Source organism: Eschrichtius robustus, chromosome 3, assembly GCF_028021215.1.
Source record: "Eschrichtius robustus isolate mEscRob2 chromosome 3, mEscRob2.pri, whole genome shotgun sequence".
NCBI lineage: Eukaryota > Metazoa > Chordata > Mammalia > Artiodactyla > Eschrichtiidae > Eschrichtius > Eschrichtius robustus.
In genome coordinates this window covers 10116887-10140991 of record NC_090826.1, presented here as the reverse complement: position 1 = coordinate 10140991, position 24105 = coordinate 10116887, and the positions used below count along the sequence as shown (strand labels likewise).

General features: G+C 44.4%; 1 protein-coding gene across 1 annotated transcript; it reads right to left on the bottom strand.

The window, feature by feature from the left end:
- Window positions 1–1692: 1692 nt before the first annotated feature.
- AADACL3 (arylacetamide deacetylase like 3) lies at window positions 1693–11321 on the bottom strand. Its single transcript, XM_068537731.1, is given in 6 exon segments — window positions 1693–4795; window positions 4798–4949; window positions 6771–6834; window positions 8157–8189; window positions 8192–8372; window positions 11154–11321. Coding segments are annotated over 6 exon segments (1203 nt in total). The 3' UTR covers window positions 1693–4190.
- Between the last annotated feature and the right edge of the window lie 12784 nt (window positions 11322–24105).

Below are 24105 nucleotides of genomic sequence, written 5' to 3'. Positions count from 1 at the left end.
TGGGAAGTAAGATCCCGCAAGCCACGTGGCACGGCCAAAATAAATAAATAAATAAAAGGAGAATATATTTGTGTATCACTTACATAATTTAAAATTAAATTTTAAGGTAGAATGGAAATGAAAATATTATGAATGAGAGTGTGAAAAGCTGTAATATTGTCCAAAAGTAACTGTTGCCCCTCTCCGGGGAGGATTACGCTTCCCTGTTCTGTCAACATCAAGCTTGGTCATAGGACTTGCTCTGGCCAACGAAAGGTGAGCAGAAAAGGTGAGCATCACTTCTGAGCAGAAGCTTGGGGAGCCAGTGTGTGATTTGCCATGTTCTTTTTCCCTCTGCCATGAGACTGGAGATATTTCAAATAGAGCCTGTATCCAGGAGTAGACGAATGTGGAGCAGAGCTGTCGCTGACCTTTGAGGGTCATGTAATAGGTAATTGAGCAGGAAATAGACCTTTACTGTCATAAGCCCTGAGACTGTGGGGCCATTTGTCACTGCAGTGGGGCTTAACCTGTACTAGGACAGGAGGAGAGAGCAGGCAGGCACTCTGGAGCAGAGGATGCAGGGGTAAAGGGAGACAAGGTCTGGGGTCAGGCAGTCAAGGAGTTCCTGGGTGGGGGTGAGGAGTACCCTGGGGAGGACACAGTTTTTTTCTACTTTGCCCTGAGATCTTGTCCTCGATTGCCTTCTGACAAAAGAAAGTAATCTGGGATGCAACACGTTATTTTCTATCTGATGGCACTTGCCCCTGGCTAACTGGCATATCTTTCCAGCGAAAGTCCTGGGAACTCACTGAGAAAACACTCCTGGAGCACCTGGGCTTAAAGGTATGGGGGTGTCCATCTCTCCTGAGCCGTATTAGTGGGGCACATCAGTTGTGCATTCCTGGAGTGGGCTACAGTTACCAATTCCAAAGCCATTCAGACTTAGAGAAAACTACAGTCAAGGAAGCAAAACAAGCAAACAAAAATGATGGCAAAAAGACTTGACGCTATCAATCTAGTTCAGATCAGAGGGAGGCTGACACCCAGCTGGATGGGAAATGACTCACATAAGGTCATGTGGCTCAGTCGTGTCTCTCATTTTATTCTGAATGATAGGAAAGAAAAAAGCTAATGGACCGTGGGGCTCAGCAAAAAAGGTTTGTTGTCAGACAGACCAGGGCTGCAATGCTCAGTGCCCGGCCAACTACACAGCCTTGGGTAAACTACTGAATCAGCTGGCCTTGAGCCTGACTGGAAAGGGTCAGGAAATGAGTATTGTTATTAATGTCTCTGGGCCTCAGTTTCCTCATCTGTAAAGTGGGCTTAAGAATACCCACTTTGGGGGAGGGTGGGATGAATTGGGAGATTGGGATTGACATGTGTACACTAATATGTATAAAATAGATAAATAATTTTAAAAAGAGAAAGAATACCCACTTTGTAGAATTCATGTGAGGCACACATGGCGGGGAGGGCGGGGGGGCGGTATAGCTGGTGTATTAAATTAAGACTATGCAGATGATGACCTGATGAATGAGGGGGCACAAGCCACCCACACAGGGTCAGCAGGGAGCTCCCCCGCCCCGCATCTGAACTCCTGCTCTGGGGAAGCAAAAACCCACGGGTCATTTCAACTGAAGGTGCTGTTTCAATACACTCACACAAAGGAGGTAAAGTAACAGGATTTATTATTATTAATGAGCAGTGGGGAGAGCAGTCCTCTGTTCCAGGTCATGAGCGAGCAGGATACGGCCAGCAGGGCAGCAAGCAAGCACTTGTTCCTTCTAAGGTGATTGGGGTGGAGGTCACTAACTTTTCACAGGCTCAACTCTAAGTGGTTATTTTAAAAGGTGACCAGGGCAAAGCAAAGCAGGAACTTGTGGTAGGAATCCTAAGCTCGGGTCTTTATCAAGATGTCCAGACTCTGGATGTGAGCAGGGCTGTCATACTATAAAATGCTTAGGCAGAAATCCAGCACATCTGTTTCTCATCACAATGAGGTGGTAGATTTAAACAGCCCAGTATGGCGCCTAGCATGCAGCTGGCTCTCAGTGAACATTTATTCCTATCCCTTTTCCATTCCCTGAGCCTCATGACGGGCTGCAGGAAGGATAGCAATGAATCGGTAAAGGAGAAGAGACGAGCACTGGGTCTCCAGATCAAACCAGCCATTGGGGGTGAAAGTGCTTTATCTCTCCCATGATCTGCAGAAGGAAGCAGCTTCAGAAATGAGCCCACCCAACAGTTCTTCCAGACACTAAAGTGTAACCCACTCATCTCCACTGAGCACCATCTTCCTGTGGCTCACCCACTCCTCACCAACACACTGAAGAAGAGCTGACCACCCAAATTTCCAGAAGGCCAGCTCATGTCCCTCTACCTATCTCCAGAGGCAGGGGTGAATCAAGACAAGAATCCAGAAGGGGAGCCTACCCAGACTCAACTCGGAGGCCTGTCTCAGAAGGGGCAGTGCTCCCCAACAGCTGAGTGGCCACCAAAATATGTGCTTTCAGTGAGTGATTCCTATTTCTCCAACAAAGATGGTCTTCCTGCTGTGAATGGACCAAGAAGCCATCCAATGGGATTCCTCTCTGTCCCATGTTTCAGCATGAACTTTCAACTGAAAGCAAGGTAAGGGCAAACATGGGGTCCTTTGTGCAGTAGACTTGGATATTGGCCTATAAAAGCCACTGGCCAACCAGAAGCAGAGCCTCCTGAAGGCCAGATGGGGCCAGCATGAGAGCCTGGGCCATCCCTTTCAAAGGAATTTTTATTCCTAAGTGGCAGGTGGTCAACTTGCCCAGTGGTCCTTGACATCTCTTGCCACTTCCAAGGACCTTGACTCAGGCTTCAATTTAGCTTGTATAGTGGAGTGAGTGTTAATGTGAGGGAGTACTCACTCCATCCTCCATGCCCATCCAAGCACCAGGTGGAGTTGACCCCACCTTCCATCCCAGGGATGGCATGGGACTTGGGGCTAGTCAGTCATAACATTCCATCCTCTTGGTTTTAGCAACTAGATACACCACTCAGAAAGCCAAGAAAGCCATCGAGTTGCAATGTGATTTCCACTGGGACTGCTGAGAATTAGGCAAGTTCATAATTATCGATTTGACTCTGGGAGAATACAAGCATGGAGGTACTCAGGGCCACAATATAGAGAGAGGAAGGTGAAGTTCACACAGAAGAGCATAGACTAGAGAAAAGAAGAGAAGGCAGCTGGTGACACTGTTTGAGTTCCTGGATCAAACCATGCCTGATTTATCCCTGGAATTTGTAGCTACATTAGCCAATACGTTCTCTCTATGATTTAGGCCAGTTTGAGTTGGTTCTGTGTCTTAAAACAGATACAGTTCTCACTAACATGTCTTCAGTTCTTGGGGCCCTCCTTTGATTTCCACTGTTGACATGGTTGAGTTTGGTCAGACTTTGCCTTCATGGGTCTCTGACTCGGGACTCAGCTTCCCTCTGGACTCTGCTCCTCGAACATGTTGCTTCCGGGGCCTTGGTTGGAAGCCTGACTTTGACTCCAAGAGCTCCAGAGCTCCGTCAGTCAGATGGCTCCAGTCTTCATGTGCCACTAGGTGTCCACCATCATGGAAAACCTACCCAATCCGTCTTCACTCTTCCAGCCCAGCAGTTGAGACTCTGAGCTCAGAGGCAGAGAACGGCGGGAGAAGTGTCACCACGTACCCAGAGGAAAAGGGTGAGACCAGTTTCTCCACATCCACCCAGCATTAGGACATCAGAGCCCTGCCCTCTGAGCCAGATTGGAAGAGGCCCATGAGACTGCCCATGATGTTTCTGGGTTATTCCAAGGCCCAGCCAAGTAGACACTCCTGTTGCCCACAGCCTGGTCAGCCTGAGCAGCCTGAACTCTCCCTCGGGGAGGCCATGAGCAGTCTTTATATGCTCATTCACTCTTGCAAATAAATGGTCACTGAAGAATGTCAGCTCAAATTTTCCCTACAGTGAACATGGCTAGAGAGCCCCACCCTCCTCCCAAACCTGTCTCTTCTACTGCTCTCCTTCTAGATATCAGAAACATGCATTCTAGGATTCTAGAACCTGAAGCAAGAGGAAATGGCATCCTCAACACTCTCCCCAGCCCTACTCAGAATCACCTACATCAGCAACAAGGAGCTCCAATGGGAACTGGATGATGGCGGAATTCACACTCTTGCAACTGCAGCAGGAAGGAAAGATGGTCACAACTCCTTTATAAAATGGACCGCAGCATTCAGAATCCTCGTGGAGCAGGGCAAGTACAAGCAGCCCAGGTCAAGGGTGACCAACACCCCGTGAAAACCATCCTCCATGTGGTGCCAAGTCACTGGGACTCCCAGGTCCTACAGCCTCTTCTTGTACAACAGCGAATGGTCCTGGAGAATATCATACTCACAGCTCACGATGCAAGCTTTGGGGAGCTGAGACACTACTTCATCATCTGCAATCAGGGGTGAGTTCGTCAAATCTAGAATGATGTTTGTCTCCAGATAGGCAGTTTCATCCAGGGGCGCATGCGGCACGTAGCCTCTCTTCTTAAACTTCTCTGGAATGTTTTCTGCACCCAACCACTTTCTGTACTTTTCCCAGACTTCGACAGGCAAGTGGGCTCCTTTTAATACGGTGCTTTTCCAGGAGGGGCTGATGTCCAGGTAACCACACCGACAGTAGAAGGCCAAATTCTGCCTGAGCAGTGGAACATTCTTGTTCTGCTGATAAGAAGGAGGCTGGAAATCCAGGGCTTGGAGAGCGACGTAGATCAGGATCTGAGCACGGATCTTGGGGAGATCAGAACTGTCCACAAGGTTTGACAAACTATTGTTGCCACGCCCCCACCCACACTGTCACCACAGACCACGACCCGGGCTGGATCTGCCCCATATGTATTCAAGGACTTCAAGAAGTGGATGGTAGCCACCATGGAGTCTCTTACTATCACCAGAAACCTATGCTTGAGCATCCTGTGATATCGGAAAAGGAAGTAAGGAACACAGTTTCCTCTCACCACAGAGCCAAAAACACCTGTGTCTAACATTCTTCAGCCCAGATTTCTTCCATTAATTTCTTTTTCTGAAGCCTGGGCAGGTGACGTTAAGGTAGAAAGCTTAAACTAGGTGACAAACATAAAGCCTTCAGTGCCGGGCACATAGGCTCAGAAAGTGGTATGCTATTCCCACTGTCTCAATGCCAACTGGGGGGACAGTCTGTGACCACACGAGCCCTGACATCCACCTAATGGTCAACAGCTTAGCTATCGCCAACATGATCCCCAGCTTTCTGAACCTACCTGATGCTGCTTCCCTGACTCACACCTGTTTTTATTCTTTTATAAGGCTTGCTTGGGTGTAGATTCTAAGTAATCCTGCCATGCTCACAAGTTTTGTGGGAGGATCTTGAAGACTTAAATACCAGAAGGGGCTAGCAGCTAACATACGGTCCCTCCAGATCAGCCACGCCCACTCCAGACCATGGCTCCATGTTCATGCGGCTACGCCAGCTTGGCAGTGCTAGACCGCCTCATCTTTCAAGAGATTCCAGAAATCTGGGGTTGGCAAGAAATTTCACCATTTTAAATGCTGACCTCACTTTTTTTTTTAATTTAATTTTTTTAAGAAAAGGAAATTCTTTATGGACTCAACAAATCTCCTGTCAGGCATTTCTATTCTGATGCTCCCTGTTCTAAGATACCCTAGGTTCAGGCTGGGACAACAATGCTTTCAACTCTGAAGCGCCATCTCCCCTGGAGTCATAAAATAACTTTCTTGCAGGGATTTGCTAGTATATTCTACTGATGATCTCTTGGCTCAGCACAACCAGAACGGTAAGGCATATAGTGGCCAAAAACTGGGTCAAGATTTCCATCCCATTGCAGAAATGGTTTTGGAGGCAAGAATTGTAAAGTGGAGAGTTTCTCCAGGTCTCTCTCTCTCATCCAGGACTGACTTACTTACTCCACTGGCTGTATTTTTTACTTACTCCACTGGCTGTATTCCCACCAAGACGTTGGCAGTGGATATTTCTTTATGGCATGTTGCATTTAAATGAAACTTCAGGAAGTGCTTGATCAGGAGGAAGCACCCTGGCCCTGGTGACGATGTGTCAGGCAGCAGGGCAGGAGGGCGAGCCCACACCACTATGGTGTTCAGTATGCTCTCACATGTGTCCAGTTTGCCTGATGTGGAGACCCAGGGAGGGCCCGTCCCAGGTCTCTCCTGCCCCTTCAAGGTTCTAGATTGTGTGGTGACACTCCCAGATTGGTTAAGAGAGAGAGTGGCTTTTTAATTTTTCCTGCTTCCTTCTGTGGCTCTCACCAGGGTGGACCTCCCTCTTGGGAGCACTTGGAAATGATGTAGCAGTGTTTGAAGTTGTCGGGCTTACGGCACAGGGCACTGTGGACATTTAGTGGAGGGAGGTGCTAAGAGTTCGGAATGTGCAGGGCTGTTCCGCTCAATGAAGAGTGTTCCACCCAGATGTGCACTGGTTGTGAAGCTCTGCACTGTATTTGCTTCACGAAGACCACCCCCCAACCCCGTCCAGTTTCCAGATGATGCAGTGCTCAAAAGGCATCCTTTAAACATACCTAAGGGCCACCCGCAGGAAGGAGTGCCCCATCTCTGCCTCTCCCTGTCTCTCCCTTCCTCTCCCTCTTCCTTGCCCTCCTGCTCACTGGCTTCTCCCACCCCATCCCCTGCTCCTGCTGTCCCTCCCCCTCCAGCCTCCCTCCCCATCATTGCCCTGGCACTCCAGGAATCCCAGCACCTCCCCGTCTTCCCCTTACTCACCCAACTGCTAGAACCACTGAGTCACTCTCTTTGCACAAATGACAGCATAAGCCATGGTGAGTTTCTAGAAAATGAAAGGTTTGAAACATTCAAGCTAGGAAGGCTAGTGGGTTTCCTTTGCCAGCCATCCTCAACTGCCCCTTCTCACTAACAACCATGACAGACGGAGTGCCTAGGTTGATTCTAACAAGGTTTTGCTGACTCTCCTCTAGCTCTCAGCAGCCTTCCTCTCTCAACCTTCTCACTAGCTCTCCTCTGTGGCACTGTCTCAACAACTTTCTCTGACTCACCCCCCCACAAACCCCATCAATTCTACAATTCATTCACAGCATCTGAGAAGCTGTCTGGCCATGGAGCACAGTGGTTCAGGGGGTGAGCTCTGGATTCAGACCCAAGTTCAAATCCCAAATTTGCCTCCTTTTAGCTTGACCTGAAGTGGTAGGGGGCAAGTCCCTTCACCTCCCTGGGGTTCAATTTCCTCTTCTGCAAAATGGGAATAAAGACAGTGATAGGGCTGTTGGGGGCTTAGATGAGATCCTACATATACACGGCTTCCACAGTATCTGCCATGTAAATATTAATATTAATAAATATCAACCAATAAATATTGGCTATTACTATCATTGATAAGGCAGACCAAATCAAAACCGTGGTCGCATTAAATCCCTTATTCTCAAAGACTACACGACCCTGGCATTCCACAGATTAGAAAGCACTATATAAAGGTGGTTTTTCTCCCTAATTCATGATGGAAAAAAGTTAAAACAATAACATTGTCTCAATTTTGCATTTTTTCCCTCATTAATTTTTCTCAACTCTTTGTTGAGAAAAAAAAAAAGAGTTGAGAAAAACTGTCTGTCTGTACCAGAATTTGTCTTAATCAATAGCTACTGTGAAACACAATTGTGTGTTTAATTATTTTTATTTCTTTTGAAATCCTTATTTCCAGCTAAATAGAGGTGGTGGTCACACAACATTTGAATGTACTGAATGCCACTGAACTGTACACTTTAAAATGGTTAATTTTATGTTACGTGAATTGTATATATTTATATACATATATACACACACACACACATATATATACACACAGACACATACATAGATACACATACACAGGCATATATATACATAGGTACTATATATATATACATAGGTACTATATATATCTATATCCTTACCTCCAGAAAGTGGTCAATACACTCCATATCTTAGCCTGAATGATCTGGGCCCCACTAACTGTCCTGGTCATAATAGCAGCTTTGAGACCTTGGGGAGATGACGGGAGCGCCACCGCCCACTGGAAGGTGGGTGTCCACCCAGCTCCGCTCTGAGAAGATCACACTCCGGGCAGGGGGCGGGGTGGTCTGAGGGAAGGACTCTTACTCAAGCTCCCTACGATGCCCCCGCCGCCTTGCAGAACACGATGCCAGGCCTGCGGGTGCTTGAGGACGCCTTGGGCTGGTACAGCTTCACAGGGATCGTCCCGTACCAGAGGTCCTTGACTAGCCCATCCGGATCCTTCTTGAGCGGCGCCAGATCGTGAATGAAACGGACAAACTGGGGCATAGAACAGATTCTCAGTTTCTCAAAAATCGTCCCCTGTTGGTGAGAGAAGAGGAAATGGGGCGGGGAGGGTTTCAGCGTGTGCCGTGCCGGAGCCCTGCCACCGCGGCACCCTCCTCAGAGCGGCTGGAGGGCAGACTGGACCGCAGCCCTGCAGGTCCCCCCGCTGTGCCTCCATCACGCCTGCAGGAAATCTGCCCCCGCCCAGGCCCACGCTGTCCCAGCACCAGCCCCTCTCCATCCTCTCTCCCCAGACAATGGACACCCAGCCCCACAAACCAGGTTTCTGGCCGCCCCTCGAGGGTCCCTCTAACCTGGAACGCCTCCCACCTCAGCCTGGGCGGGACGTCTCTTCCCAGGGGGGCCCTCTGGACCGCCCTAGTCATCATGGCCATCCTGAGCATTTGCTGCTATTTTTAAGACGTGATGACTGCATTGTGGTTATGTTTTTTAAAAGGGATGGGGAGACAGTTCTTATTTTTTAGAGATACCTACAGAAATATTTTTAGATAAAATAATACCATGTCCAGGATCCACTCGTGAGAAAATGGGAATGAGGGTAAATGTGGGAGCACAGATGAAATGAGATTGGCTGGGAGTCAATAATCACGAATGCTATGGGTTGGGTGCCTGGGGCTTCTTTATATTATTCTGTCTCCTTTGAGTTATGTCTGTAAGTTTGCATGATAAAAAATAAATATAAGCAAGTAATGTGGGCTCTTCCCCAGGCACTCTCTTTCCGGTGGTTCCTCACTTTTCCTGTACCAAGGCCATTTTGGCTTTTAGTGAAGCTCGTGGACCTTTTCACAGAATACCTTTGAATACATAAAATAAAATACATAGGATTATTACATTTTACTGAAATATGGTTATCAAAATACTAGAGTAAATGTATGCTGTAATAGTATACCTTATATGCTTCCTTATTAGCACACTAAATAGAAGATCTAGTGGCTGGTCTAATACTATCATAATTTCAAAGGAATGAGGCACATATGCGATTTTTTGCAATCTCTGCAGTAGCTCTAATATGCTCTGAAGATATCCGTGATTCCTCTTGGTGACAAAGTAGAGGGTTCTGCTATCCCAGTGGTAGTTTGTCCCCTTCATGCATAATGGAAGGAAATAATACTACATTTGCATTAGAGGTTAATGAAAATGGGGCAGTTTCCACCCCATCCAAATTCATGGGCTCTTTGCATTCTGTTACCCTTGGGAGGTTCTAGGAACCCCAGGTTAAGAAGCGCTACTGCACTCTACTGCCCTGTTTTACTCTCCTCACAGCACCTGCCACTTGGTCACTTGGTTTATTTGTAGTGAGTTTGCTTATTTATTGCTGCCTCCTCACCTCCCACTGCCATGAGTGTCCAAACTCCCTGCAGGCCGACTCTGTCTGGGACTTTATTTCTCTTGCCCATCACTGATCCTCCGAGCTGGAAAGGGAGAATGACACACAGCAGTTACACAACACAACTTTGTAGAAAAAAACAAATCAAAAAAATAGCAATAAGGCTACTATTTATGAACGGCTTACTCTGTGCCAGGCATGTAAAGCCCACTCTGGATAGATTAACTCATTGCATCCCCACCAAATGCTCTGAAGTGGGGTCTCTTACTTTCCCTGATTTTGCAGATGAGGAAACTGAGTCACTATATTTGGAAACCTGGAGTGTAGACTATGAGAGTCAAGGCCAGAAAAACCACAGGACTGAACCATCCCATCTTGTAAAAGCTGACCCTGCAGGTAAGAAAACTGGTTCCTGGGTTCTCCCTCAAGGTCTGCAGTGAGAACAGGTGCTTGCACTCACTTTTCATGAAGTAAGAGACTTAAGAAACATATTTTCTAGGGCTTCCCTGTTGGCGCAGTGGTTGAGAATCTGCCTGCCAATGCAGGGGACGCGGGTTCAAGCCCTGGTCTGGGAAGATCCCACATGCCGCGGAGCAACTGGGCCCATGAGCCACAATTACTGAGCCTGCGCGTCTGGAGCCTGTGCTCCGCAACAAGAGAGGCCGCGACAGTGAGAGGCCCGCGCACCGCGATGAAGAGTGGCCCCCGCTCGCCGCAACTAGAGAAACCCCTCGCACATAAACGAAGACCCAACACAGCCAAAAATAAATAAATAAATAAATAAATTTTTTAAAGAAGAAAAGATGACTACTATCTTTAAAAAAAATAAAGAAACATATTTTCTATATTCAGTCTCTGTCAGCCCTTCTGGAAAAGTACAGTGGATCCTTATTGGCAACATTTACTCGATCCTCACCATGATCTCCTTCCAAGGATCTGATTAAATTACACACACCAGCAGCAATGAGCGGGATCTGACTATAGGACAGAAACAGTTTTCCATCTCTCAAAAGCAGCAAAATATTTCTCTAAAAAGTCACATTCTGTAGTTTTGCTCATCTGTCCTAATTTACCCATCTGCTACATTTCTTTATTGTGTTGTTGGCTGCTTCTAGGTAGCAGGTAGGTAGTAACAAGGGCCCTGTGAAGATTATTCCTATCGTCACAGCTTCACAGAGTGGTGGGTGCCGTGAAGAAAGTAAGACAGGAGGCAGGATGGAATTTCTCTGTTACCCGAGAAAGTGAATCATTTTTTGAATGTTGTGGCTCTTAGCCCAGTCCAGCTTGAGAAACACCAGGAAGAGGTTAAGGACCATGTTACCCGATAGGAATTACTCAGATCTGAAATATGCTGTCAGCCTCCACCACCGTGATACGACTATTAATTCAACTAGAAGATTCTGGCGCGTGTTTCCCCAACTCCCTCCTTAATCCTCAGAAAGAGCAGACAAATAAAACACAAAACTCACCCGTGTCGCCAACAGCTGGAAGAAGCAACGGAGGACCTGAAGTTTCACGGGGTGGCCAACGGCTGCAGGGATGTCTGCAGTGAGGAAATGGTTGCCGACAGCCCACAGCCCAACCCCCACGGAGAACACGCAGGCTGTAGCAAGGACCAGAAGCAGGAGGGAGAACATCTTGCTGATTCCACCACGGGAGAGGCCTGTGCTCAGGAGGCTGTGCTCAGGACAGGCTATTTCGGACTCGGATGGGAGCCAGCAGACCTCCTCCACTTATACATCACAACCTGCCCTCACCGCCTCCCCATGTCCTGCAAGCACTGGTCCAGCCAGGTGACTCACAGACTCAGGTGAGGGTCTGGTTCCAGGACAGGGCCCGTGTGGAGGAGAAAGTGGCTCGTGCAACCTGCTGCAGCTGGAAAGGAGAGCTCCGAAGTCTGAGCTTGCATCCTGGAATTGCTACTAGAAATGGCCTTGGATAAGTCACTGTGGACCTCACAAACACTATTCCCTCCACCAGCCCTGTGACCTCATCACCACCTCCTAATTCCACTCTGGTTGAACTTACTGTTCCTCAGCCTGCCAAGGAGGCCCCAGGGCCTAGGCACTTACAGTTCCCTGCACAACATTCTTCCCTGAGACGTCAGCTCACTTCAACCCCAACCCTACTGCGACTCTGCAACTCTGCTCAAATGTCACCTTCTGAGTGAGGCCATCCCTGGCCACCTCATTTAACACTGTAAGTCCCCACAAGCCTTCCTATACCCACCCTGGTCCCACCTGCATACTCCGTCTCTGTGGCCTTTATCATTGCCTGAGATACCACGTGCTTCACTTGTTCACTTACTGCCTTGAACGTAACCTCTGTGAGGACAGGAATTTTTGTTTTCTTACTTGCTTTGTCCTCAAAGGCTAGATCAGGGTTTGGTACATAGTAGGTGCTCAGCAATGTCTACTGAATGAAGGAATGAACAAACAGGCTTTGTCCTTTTCATCATAAAGCAGAAAAAAAAAAAAAACTGAGCTCACCTGCCTTTCCAGGTTGGGTCAGAGATTGATATCAGTGTTCCAAGTCTTCCCTGACAACAAAGTCCCTCATTCTCTGTAATAATGATGATGTCTACTATCTTTCTCACCTCCCCACCGTGGTGTCAGGGCAGCGGTTTTTACACAGGGGGATTTTACCCACCAGGACACATCCGGAGACATTTTTGGTTGTCACAACTCCATGGGGGCAGGGGCTGGCACCGGCATCTCGCCGGTCGAAGCCAGAGATGTTGGGAAGCATCGTACAGCGCACAGGATGGTCCCCAGAACAAGGAATTATCTGGTCCAATGTATCAATAGTGACGAGGTTGAAAAACCCTGAGTTAGTAAGACTTGGATTTGAATCCTGCCAAATGCCAGCATTCTGATCATGAGCAAGTTATACTCTCTCATCCCCCAGTTCCAAATCTGTAAAATGGGGTGGATAATAATAGTAACCCCATAGGGTTGTTGGGTGCATCAAAGGCACCGTGTCTGTAAGCATCTAGCCAGAGTCTGGGTGTGGGAACACTTAATAGATGTCAGGGAGCAAGGCCAAGACATTTCTATGTGTTCTCCAAACCCCTTCACTCCCCTTGTGGAGGGAAAGGCACACAGGTGATAATTCTTAATCTAGCCCCTGCTGCTTCTGGGGTGACCACATGATGTGTTCTGGCCAGGGGCTGTGAGTCACCATGCTGCCGCCACTTCCAAGCCTGGCATTAGAATGTTCATGCGATCCTTCATGCTCGCTCTCTCCAGAAAGGAGGGACTCTTGATGGCTAAACTTCACAGTGGCAGAGCCTGGATCTCCGTGTCAGTCCTGGAGGTGAGATGCCAGAAAGGGGACCCAGCAGGAGCACCTATCAGGTGTTGCCTGATGGGGTATGCAGGTTGGTGGTGTTAACCTACTAAGATACAGGATCATTTGTCACGGCTACTAGCCTCTCCTGGGTCATATTGCTGCAGTGGCAACATAAAAGCTGGGAAGGACTTCTGCAACGCCAAAGTCTAAATTTACTTTAATTCTGCGTAACTCTTGCTTATTTCCTTGCGCTTTTATCCTTCGACTGCAAGACACTGAACTCACTCCCAGGAAAGCCACTGATCCTGACACCTGAACCCTGCATCCACCGCCATCTGAGGTGAGCAGTGAAGGAACCCAGACTGGCAGACACCCAGGCACTCTTCCACCTCTGCTTCTGACCTAGCACGATAAGATGGGCAATTTACTCACCCCCTCTCTGCTGGCAGCTTCTTCACTTATAAAGCAAAGCTGGGGTCCCAGCTCTGTGTCCAGTGCTGAGCCAAACCCTCTGCATGTGTTAATACATTTAGCTCTCCCATCAACGCTTTATTTAGGTAGACTCTCTTCTTGTCCCCATTTTATGGAAAAGGAAACTCAGCCTCTGTGAGGCTAAGTAGCTTCCCAAGGTCACAAAACTCATAAACCTGAGTTGTAGGGGAGCCTCATAACCAAGCAAGGTTCTTCTCAGGCCCTTAATTTGAGCGCTGCCAAAATTTCAAGGAATAAAGAAAACGCTCAGCAGACCTTACCTACGCCTCAACCAGTCTCCCATCCAGCCGCTGCGGAAACGTGGCTGAACAGCAACGGACTCAGCAGGAACTCCCAGCTCATTGCGTAACCGGCAGCCACGTTAAAAATCTGTCAGGGCTTCCCTGGTGGCGCAGTGGTTCAGAATCTGCCTGCCAGTGCAGGGGACACGGGTTCGAGCCCTGGTCTGGGAAGATCCCACGTGCCACGGAGCAACTGGGCCCGTGAGCCACAATTACTGAGCCTGCGCGTCTGGAGCCTGTGCTCCGCAACGAGAGGCCGCGATAGTGAGAGGTGCGGCGCGCGCACCGCGATGAAGAGTGGCCCCCGCTTGCCACAACTAGAGAAAGTCCTCGCACAGAAACGAAGACCCAACACAGCCATAAATAAATAAATAAATAAATAAATTTAAAAAAAAAAACCTGTCAGGCCTAAGATTTATTACTTTATGACAAAGGTAAAGAAGTCTATCAGCTATTCAGACTTACCGATTTTTTTAAAACATCCTTTTTTTTTTAAATTCTGCAAGTAGTATGCATTCATTTTGGTGTATCACCATACTGATTTCTTTCCACACTAGCAGCGGGGTCCCTTGCCCGTAGGATAGAGCTGTGTCAGGCATTTAAATAATACTTTCTGGATTTTTGTGATGTTGATGGTATTTTCACCTTTTAAAAATTTGTAGTTTTCCCATAATTCGAAAAGAGACATGTACCACAATGTTCGTTGCAGCACTATTTACAATCGCCAGGACATGGAAGCAACCTAAGTGTCCATCGACAGATGAATGGATAAAGATGTGGCACATATATACAATGGAATATTACTCAGCCATAAAAAGAAACAAAACTGAGTTATTTGTAGTGAGGTGGATGGACCTAGAGTCTGTCATACAGAGTGAAGTAAGTCAGAAAGAGGAAAACAAATACCGTATGCTGACACATATATATGGAATCTAAAAAAAAAAAAAAAGGTTCTGAAGAACCTAGGGGCAGGACAGGAATAAAGATGCAGACGTAGAGAATGGATTTGAGGACACAGGAGGGGGAAGGGTAAGCTGGGACGAAGTGAGAGAGTGGCATGGACATATACACACTACCAAATGTAAAATAGATAGCTAGTGGGAAGCAGCCACATAGCACCAGGGAGATCAGCTCAGTGCTTTGTGACCACCTAGAGGGGTGGGATAGGGAGATGTAAGAGGGAGGAGATATGGGGATATATGTATATGTATAGCTGATTCACTTTGTTATACAGCAGCAACTAACATACCATTGTAAAGCAATTATACTCCAATCAAGATATTAAAAACAAACAAACAAAAAAAAAACCTTCCTGTACTTCAGCTGATTTTCTTGTATTATCTTTTCTCTGAGGTATTGGATACGAAATTAGTTAAAAGAGTGTTTACTGTTACATGAATATTAAGTAGTATCGTCTTTATACATTGGTACTAAATAGGCTATGAAAAACCTCAGCTGGGAACATGCTTGTCAAGCAACCAAAAATTTTTCACCATTGTGTACGTGGCCTTAAATGACTGTGAAAGCACCATGAGTATGGATTTCAATAAATAATTCTATCAAGAATCCATGAATAACGAGGATGGACTATGTTTGCTTCAACCTCGTGTTACTGTTATTGAGTAAGTGCTTCTCTTTCCTGATAAGTTATAATCTCCTCAAGAGAAAGAGCTATGTTTTATTCATCTCTATGCTTCCCCCACAACTAGCCCAATGCCTTTCTCATTTAAAAAAAAAATTTGCTAATTGTGTCTTTTTTAAATTAATTTTTATTGGAGTATAGTTGATTTACAATGTTGTGTTATTTTCTGCTGTACAGCAAAGTGAATCACACATATACATACATACACTCTTTTTTAGATTCTATTCCCATATAGGTAGAGTTCCCTGTACTATACAGTAGGTTCTTATTAGTTATCTATTTTATATATAGTAGTGTGTATATGTCAATCCCAATCTCCCAATTTATCCCCCCGCCTTTTCCTCCTTGGTAACCATAAGTTTCTTTTCTACATCTGTGACTCTATTTCTGTTTTGTAAATAGGTTCATTTGTACCATTTTTCTTAGATTCCACATATAAGCGATATCATAGGATATTTGTCTTTCTCTGTCTGACTTACTTCACTTAGTATGACAATCTCTAGGTCCATCCATGTTGCTGCAAATGGCATTATTTCATTCTTTTTTTATGGCTGATTAATATTCCATTGCACATATGTACCACATCTTCTTTATCCATTCCTCCATCGGTGGACATTTAGGTTGCTTCCATGTCCTGGCTATTGTAAATAGTGCTGCAGTGAACACTGGGGTACAAGTATCCTTTCGAATTATCGTTTTCTCTGGATATATGCCCAAGAATGAGATTGCTGGATCATATGGTAGCTCTATTTTTAGTTTTTAAGGAACCTCCATACTGTTCTGCATAGTGGCTGTATCAATTTACATTCCCACCAACAGTGCAAGAGGGTTCCCTTTTCTCCACACCCTCTCCAGCATTTGTTGTTTGTAGATTTTGATGATGCCCATTCTAACTGGTGTGAGGTGCTACCTCATTGTAGTTTTGATTTGCATTTCTCTAATAATTAGTTCTGTTGAGCATCTTTTCATGTGCCTCTTAGCCATCTGTATGTCTTCTTTGGAGAAATGTCTATTTAGATCTTCTGCCCATTGTTTGATTGGGTTGCTTGTTTTTTTTTATATTGAGCTGCATGAGCTGTTTGTATATTTTGGAGATTAATCCCTTGTCAGTCGCTTTGTTTACAAATATTTTCTACCATTCTGTAAGTTGTCTTTTCATTTTGTTTACAGTCTCCTTTGCTGTGAAAAAGCTTTTAAGTTTAATTAGGTCTCATTTGTTTATTCTTGGTTTTATTTTCATTACTCTTGGAGGTGGATCAAAAAAGATCTTGCTGTGATTTATGTCAGAGAGTGTTCTGCCAATGTTTTCCTCTAAGGGTTTTATAATATCCAGTCTTACATTTAGGTCTTTAATCCATTTTGAGTTTATTCTTGTGTATGGTGTTAGAGAATGTTCTGATTTCATTCTTTTACATGTAGCTGTCCAGTTTTCCCACCACCACTTATTGAAGAGACTGTCTTTTCTCCATTGTATATTCTTGCCTCCTTTGTCATAGATCAGGTGACCATAAATGTGTGGGTTTATCTCTGGATTTTCTATCCTGTTCCATTGATCTATATTTCTGTTTTTGTGCCAGTACCATACTATTTTGATGACTGTAGCTTTGTAGTATAGTCTGAAGTCAGGGAGCTTAATTCCTCCAGCTCCATTTTTCTTTCTCAAGATTGCTTTGGCTAGTCAGGGTCTTTTGTGTCTCCATACGGATTTTAAGATTTCTTGGTTCTAGTTCTGTGAAAAATGCTATTGGTAATTTGATAGGGATTGCACTTAATTTGTAGATTACTTTGGGTAGTATAGTCATTTTCACAATATTGTTTCTTCCAATCCAAGGACATGGTATATCTCTCCCATCTGTTTGTGTCATCTTTGATTTCTTTCATCAGTATCTTATAGTTTTCTGAGTACAGGTCTTTTGTCTCCTTAGTTAGGTTTATTCCTAGGTATTTTATTCTTTTTGATGTAATGGTAAATGGAATTGTTTCCTTAATTTCTCTTTCTGATCTTTCGTTGTTAGTGTATAGGAATGCCAGAGATTTCTGTGTATTAATTTTGTATCCTGCAACTTTACAAAATTCACTGATGAGCTCTAGTATCTTTCTGGTAGTACCTTTAGGATTTCCTATGTATAGTATCATGTCATCTGCAAACAGTGACCGTTTTACTTCTCTTCCAATTTGAATTCCTTTTATTTCTTTTTCTTCTCTGATTGCCATGGCTAGGACTTCCAAAACTATGTTGAATAAAAGTGGAGAGAGTCAACATCCTTGTTTTGCTCCTGATCTTAGAGGAAATGCCAATTGTGTCTTAACAGCACCATTAGTGCATAAAACTAAACCAGAGGATTGAGAGTGGTAAGCACAGTGAAAATGTTTATAACCAGCCAAACAATGCAAACTTATTGAAGTACCTGACCAGTAAAATGGTTTCCTCAATTACTATGAAGTTTTAGAGGACTTCCCATGTAAGGATAATCTTTTCCAAAAGGACTTTATCAACAGAAGAGGCAGTAGCCTGTCTGTAAGGGAAGGCTTCTCAGTCCAGTGTGAAAACGTACAGATGATGACTAAAACATACTTATATCCAAGAGATGGAGGAAGTTGTATGAAATCCTTTTGCCAGACTGTGAATGGTTCATTAAGCAGTTTTAAATGTCCAGGAGCAGTAGGAACAGGCTTCCCCAGGTTGTATTGTTGGACAAGTGGGACAAGTGAGGTAGGCAATTTTGCAGCCTTTTTAATACTCCCTCAGCAATATTGACTCATGAATGCTATCATTTTGTCAGTAGGCCAATTGTTTAATACAGGTACAGTGGTGAGGAGTGGGAATTTTAGAGTCTCCAGTTAGGACTGGGTTATTTGGTCCAAATCTGAGTTTTCTCTTTTTAATCAAACAAACAATTGAATTTCCAATCTTGTTTTTCCTTTTCTCAGGCCACTTGTTGGGCTTCTCTAGCCAGTTTTTCTAAGTTATCTTTTGGGGAGATATCCCTTTGTACCATGACAGAGGTTTGCCTGCTGTTGGTCCCTTTAAGGACAGCATTCCTTGTGGAAATATCAGCAAGTTGTTTCCCTTAGCTTCCAGAGACTCAAGTTTAAAACTCCCCAGAATCTTGATAATGGCTAAAGCAGTCAGTAAAATATTGCATCTAATAATTCCTGAACAAAGAAGTCACTTTTAATTTTATTTCTGCTGGAAGTAAGGAAACCATATTGTTTCCACAACATTCCAAAATCATGAGCTACTCCAAAACCATAACTACTATCAGTATAAATATTGGCAGTTTTATCCTTGGCTAAAGTACAAGCCTGTGTAACAGTGTGTAATTCAGCTTGTTGGGCTTAAGCAGCCATAGGTAAAGATGCTGCCTCAACAACATCAAAAGGAGCTGTAATAGCATCCCTAGCACAATACCGTCACCTTTAAATAAGAACCATCAGTGAACCATGAGAACTCAGTGTTACCCATAGAAGCTTCTTGTAGATCACCACGAGGAGTCAGAATGTGATCCACCAGCATCAAGCAGTTGTGAGGGACTTCCTCAGTGACAGAGGGGAGAAGAGTAGCAGGGTTAAGGTTATTACAACGTACAAGAGTTATGTGAGGGGGCTTCCCTGGTGGCGCAGTGGTTGAGAGTCTGCCTGCCAATGCAGGGGACACGGGTTCGAGCCCTGGTCTGGGAGGATTCCACATGCCGCGGAGCAACTAGGCCCGTGAGCCGCAACTACTGAGCCTGCGCGTCTGGAGCCTGTGCTCCGCAACAAGAGAGGCCGCGATGGTGAGAGGCCCGCGCACCGTGATGAAGAGTGGCCCCTGCTTGCCGCAACTAGAGAAAGCCCTCGCACAGAAATGAGGACCCAACATAGCAATCAATCAATCAATCAATCAGTAAATCTTTAAAAAAGAAAAAAAAAAGAGTTATGTGAGGAGCAGTTAACAAAAGGACTTCATAGGAGGTGAGGAGGCTGAAAGAGAAATGTTGAGTGTGATGGCAATTCTGGAGAGCTTCTAATGCATGAGGTACGAAAATGGTTAAAGGGAATCCCACAACAATTTTCTCCATGGTCCTAACCAAAAGCACAGTGGCTATGATGGCTCCAAGGCAAGGGGTATCCCAGTGCCACAGGGTCCAGTTGCTCGCTATGATACCATATGGGTCTGTGATGGTCTCCATGTTTTGGGGTGAGTACTCCAAGGGCATTCCCTTCCTTTTTTTTTTTTTTAAATATACAGGATAGCCCATTCTAAAGGCTCAGACCTTTATTTGTTTATTTATTTTATAAATTTATTTATTTATTTTTGGCTGCATTGGGTCTTCGTTGCTGTGCACGGGCTTTCTCTAGTTGTGGTGAGTGGGGGCTACTCTTCGTTGTGGTGTGTGGGCTTCTCATTGTGGTGGCTTCTCTTGTTTTGGAGCACGGGCTCTAGGGCGTGTGGGTTTCAGTAGTTGTAGCACACGGGCTCAGTAGTTGTGGCTCGCGGGCTCTAGAGCACAGGCTCAGTAGTTGTGGTGCACAGGCTTAGTTGCTCCGCATCATGTGGGATCTTCCCAGACCAGGGAACGAACTTGTGTCCCTTGCATTGTCAGGCAGATTCTTAACCTCTGTGTCACCAGGGAAGTCCTCCCTTCCTTTTTATATACAAAAAGGAAAAGGGAATCTGATAATTGGGATGCCAAAGGGCAGGTGGGTTCATCAAACTTTCCTTTAAGACCTTGAAAGCTATGTTGTCTGGTTTTCCCATTAAAAAATAAGTTGGGGTTGTTATTCTTTAGTAAAACATTCAAAGTTTTGACCATGAGAGAAATTTGGGATACAATTTCAGCAATAACCAACCAGCCCAAGAAAATCTCACAATTGGTGCTTAGTTTTGGATTTGGGGGAACTTAAAACACCATGAAGTCTGTCTGGATCTAGGTGTATCTGTTGTTCTGATATCATAAACCTTAAATGTTGAACCTGGCTTTGGTCAAGCTGCAATTTTCCTTTGGCGACCTTATATCTCTTTATGGCTAAAAGCTTTAGCAAGCGGATGCTGTCTTCCTGTGAGGAAGCTTGAGAAGAAGAAAAAAAGAAAGAAACCATCCACATATTGCAATAGCACAGAACTCCTAAGGAGGTTTATATCATAGGTCAGCCTTCAGGATTTGTGAGAAATAAGGACTCTCAGTAAAACCCTGAGGCATTACTGTCCAGGTGCATTGCTGTCTATGCCAGGTGAAGGCAAAAATGTATTGGCTAACCTTATCAACTGGAATAGGAAAGGATGTACTGCATAAATCAATTATAGTAAAGAATTTGCTTCCAGTAGGAATAGATGTCAGTAGTGTCGGGGAGGTAGGAACGACAGGGTTTCAAGTGATAACAATGATGTTTATTGAGTGGAGGTCCCTGAAAAACCTCCATCCTTGGTCCTTAAGTTTCTCACCAGTAAAATAGGAATCTTACAGGGAATAGTGCAAAATAATAAGACCTTGAGAGTTGTAATAAATTATGGATGTTAGGATTTGAAGTGCTCCTTATGTATTGGGTATTGATTAATTCTGGAAAGAGGTTTGAAGAGATCTTTTTGAATTTTTATGGGAGATATGCTGTGCATTGTGCCAAAGTCAGTTGGAGATTTTGCCTTGGTAGCTGATGCACTAGGGACAAATGAGCAGTGTTTCCAGAATCAGCTCTAGTACCGTCAGAGACAGCAAATAAAAGATATCAAAGTGTCATTTAATTTACCTGGTTGGATGCTTTTATGACTACTGTCAATTTCTAGAATTATTCCCCCCTTTGGGGAGAAAGAAATGTGGGCATGGTACTTCTCTAAGAAGTCTTGGCCTTATAAATGGAAAGTTGTAGAAGAACTAAGGAGAAAAGGGTGTGCATCTCTCAAAGGGCTAAACCAAAGGGAATAGGTTCAGAGACAGGAACCTCTTCAGATTTATTAGAGATCTCCACTATTTGAACTCTTTTAGGACTCCATGGCAGGGACTGTTTTATAGTAGTGTGGTTGAGCACTGAGAGTGTGGCTCTACTGTCAGTTAGGACTGGAAGAGATTCATCTTCAACTTGGAGAAATGTTCTCCAGGCTGATTAAGATGAAGGACTGGAAAGAGCCCCTGTAGTTCCTCAGAGCCCCATTATTGAGAACTGGGAGGACATTGGAAAGTCCGGTTAGAAGACTGAAAGTGCCTGAAGCACTTGAATTTATAACAATCTCTTTTCCAATGCCCTGGCTCTTTGCAATAATAGCAGAAACTAGAAGCCTTTGGGTTTGGGGAGGGGGGGGTGGCTTCATTTGCTGGTGTTGAAGATTAAGAATTTTGGTAGTCTTCCTTTGAGGTGATTCATCTAGAATGAGAGAGAGCTGGTTTGACAAATTAACTAAACCTGGTATGGACATAGTTTCCATTCCATCCTGATCCTTTTTACTAGAAGGAAAAGGTCCCAGTTCAGCACATCAATAAACACAGGGTTAAAAGCTATCCAGGTGGAATCAATATCTGAAGGAAGACAAGATTTTTAAAATAATCTGACATCCATTGTAATAGTCATGAACGGGTTCATCAGATTTTTATGAGGAAGTCTAAATCTGGTTTCAATCCACAGGCTTTGGAAAATCCCCAGGAATTTCCCAGTGAAGTTGCCTAGCAATTCCCTGAGTCTGATCATATAAGTTAGTGGGCTGGTCTTTTGGTTGTACTTACAGACCTTTCAGGATATTCGCCATTAGTGGTTTTCATCCAGTGCTTGGCCTGGCCTTCACCAACAAGCATATGAACTAGCTGATATAAGTCAGAGAAACAGATTGATAGTTTGAATAACTATATTAAATTCCTCAGCAAATCTGTGAGGATCTTTGGTTACTTTGGGAAAATCTTTGACTATGGTTGGAGTTCAGCTTTAGTCCTGGGAGTATAAGAAATTAAGGGGTTAGCCTCTGTATCCTTGGAAGGCTTCATTTTAAAGGACAGGCTGTGACGTGGATGGACCTATATGTTGTTATACAGAGTGAAGTAAGTCAGAAAGAAAAACAAATGTCGTATAATATCGCTTATATGTGGGATCTAGAAAAATGGTACAGGTGAACTTATTTGCAAAGCAGAAATAGTCACAGATGTAGAGAACAAACTTATGGTTACCAAAGGGGTAAGGAGGGTGGGATGAATTGGGAGATTGGGATTGATATATATACGCTACTATGTATAAAATAGATAACTAATGAGAACCTACTGTATAGCACAGGAAACTCTACTCAGTGCTGTATGGTGACCTAACTGGGAAGGAAATCTAAAAAAGACTGGATATATGTATATGTATAACTGATTCACTTTGCTGCACAGCAGAAACTAACAACATTGTAAAGCAGTTATACTCCAATAAAAATTAATTTTAAAAAAAGAGTATGCAGTCAAGAAATTTAGAAGAAAAAAGTATCAAAGATGTATGTTTGGCAGTTAATTAATAAAAATATTACGTTACTAACACAACATTGTAAATTAACTATATTTCAATTTAAAAAATAAAAAATAAAAATATTTTTTTAAAAAAAGGACAGGCTCTGATAAATTCACAGGAAAATGGAATGGGAAGAGTTTCAGAGAAAAAGAAGGGCTGGCTGAGAGAATTAGTAATGGGAGCTGAGGGTATAGAGGAGATGTAGGCAGCACAGAAGCGAAGGAGGAAGATGGCGCTGGAGGTGTGGCCTGAGATTTAAAAGCCAATGAAATGGAGCCTGAGACTTTAGAAGCCATTTATCTTTCTTTAATGGTTTGTTTGCCTCAGTTAATCTTAAAATCTAATTTTGCAGAGAGGCAATTTTGGGTTTTGATAACATATGGAATCCTCAAAATACCAACTGAAATAGGCATTCCATTCAGTTTTGGAAATTTTAGAGCTATGGTAGTCCAATTCAGTTTTTATTTTTAAGATTTTTTTTGATGTGGACCATTTTTAAGGTCTTTATTGAACTTGTTACAATATTGCTTCCGTTTTATGTTTTGGTTTTTTGGCTGTGAGGCATGTGGGATCTTAGCTCCCCGACCAGGGATCGAACCCACATGCCCTGCATTGGAAGGCGAAGTCTTAACCACTGGGCCACCAGGGAAGTCCCCAATTCAGTTTTAAGAAAAGTAATTTTGACAACTTGCCCGTAATAGCCATTGATAGTCTAAATTGCCTTTGGCTAGGTCAGTCCATTTAGTTAGGAATGTGAATGAGGAATGATGGTGGTTATTAAATATATAATAGGCTAGAGTACCTGTAGGGAGGGTACCCTCAAAATAGGTAGATAACTAGGATCCCATTTTTCAGAAGACTTTCTCTAGAGAAAGAGAATAATTTTCAAACAGCATAAATAGCTTACATCTCAAAACAGTTTAAACAACTCAAATAAGAGAAATAGTGTGCAACTCCAGTAGCTCAAATACCTCAAACAAACTGTAGGCTTAATACCAGCCAGTTCTAAGGGAAAAACGTGGTCCTTGAGGAGCCAGGCTGAAGGTTTCTAAGCCCAGTTCCCACAGACCAGCTCCTATTCCAAAGGAATGGGCCCAAGGCTGAACCAGCACAGTTCCAATGAAACAGCCCCTGTTCCTGAAGGAATGGGTCAAAGGCCAGCCAGTTCCAATGAAACAGTCTGATTTCAAAATCAGACCAAAGTGCCAAACCAGTACTTGCATACAGAACAAGACCTTGACCAGAAAAGACATAATCTTAAAATAGATC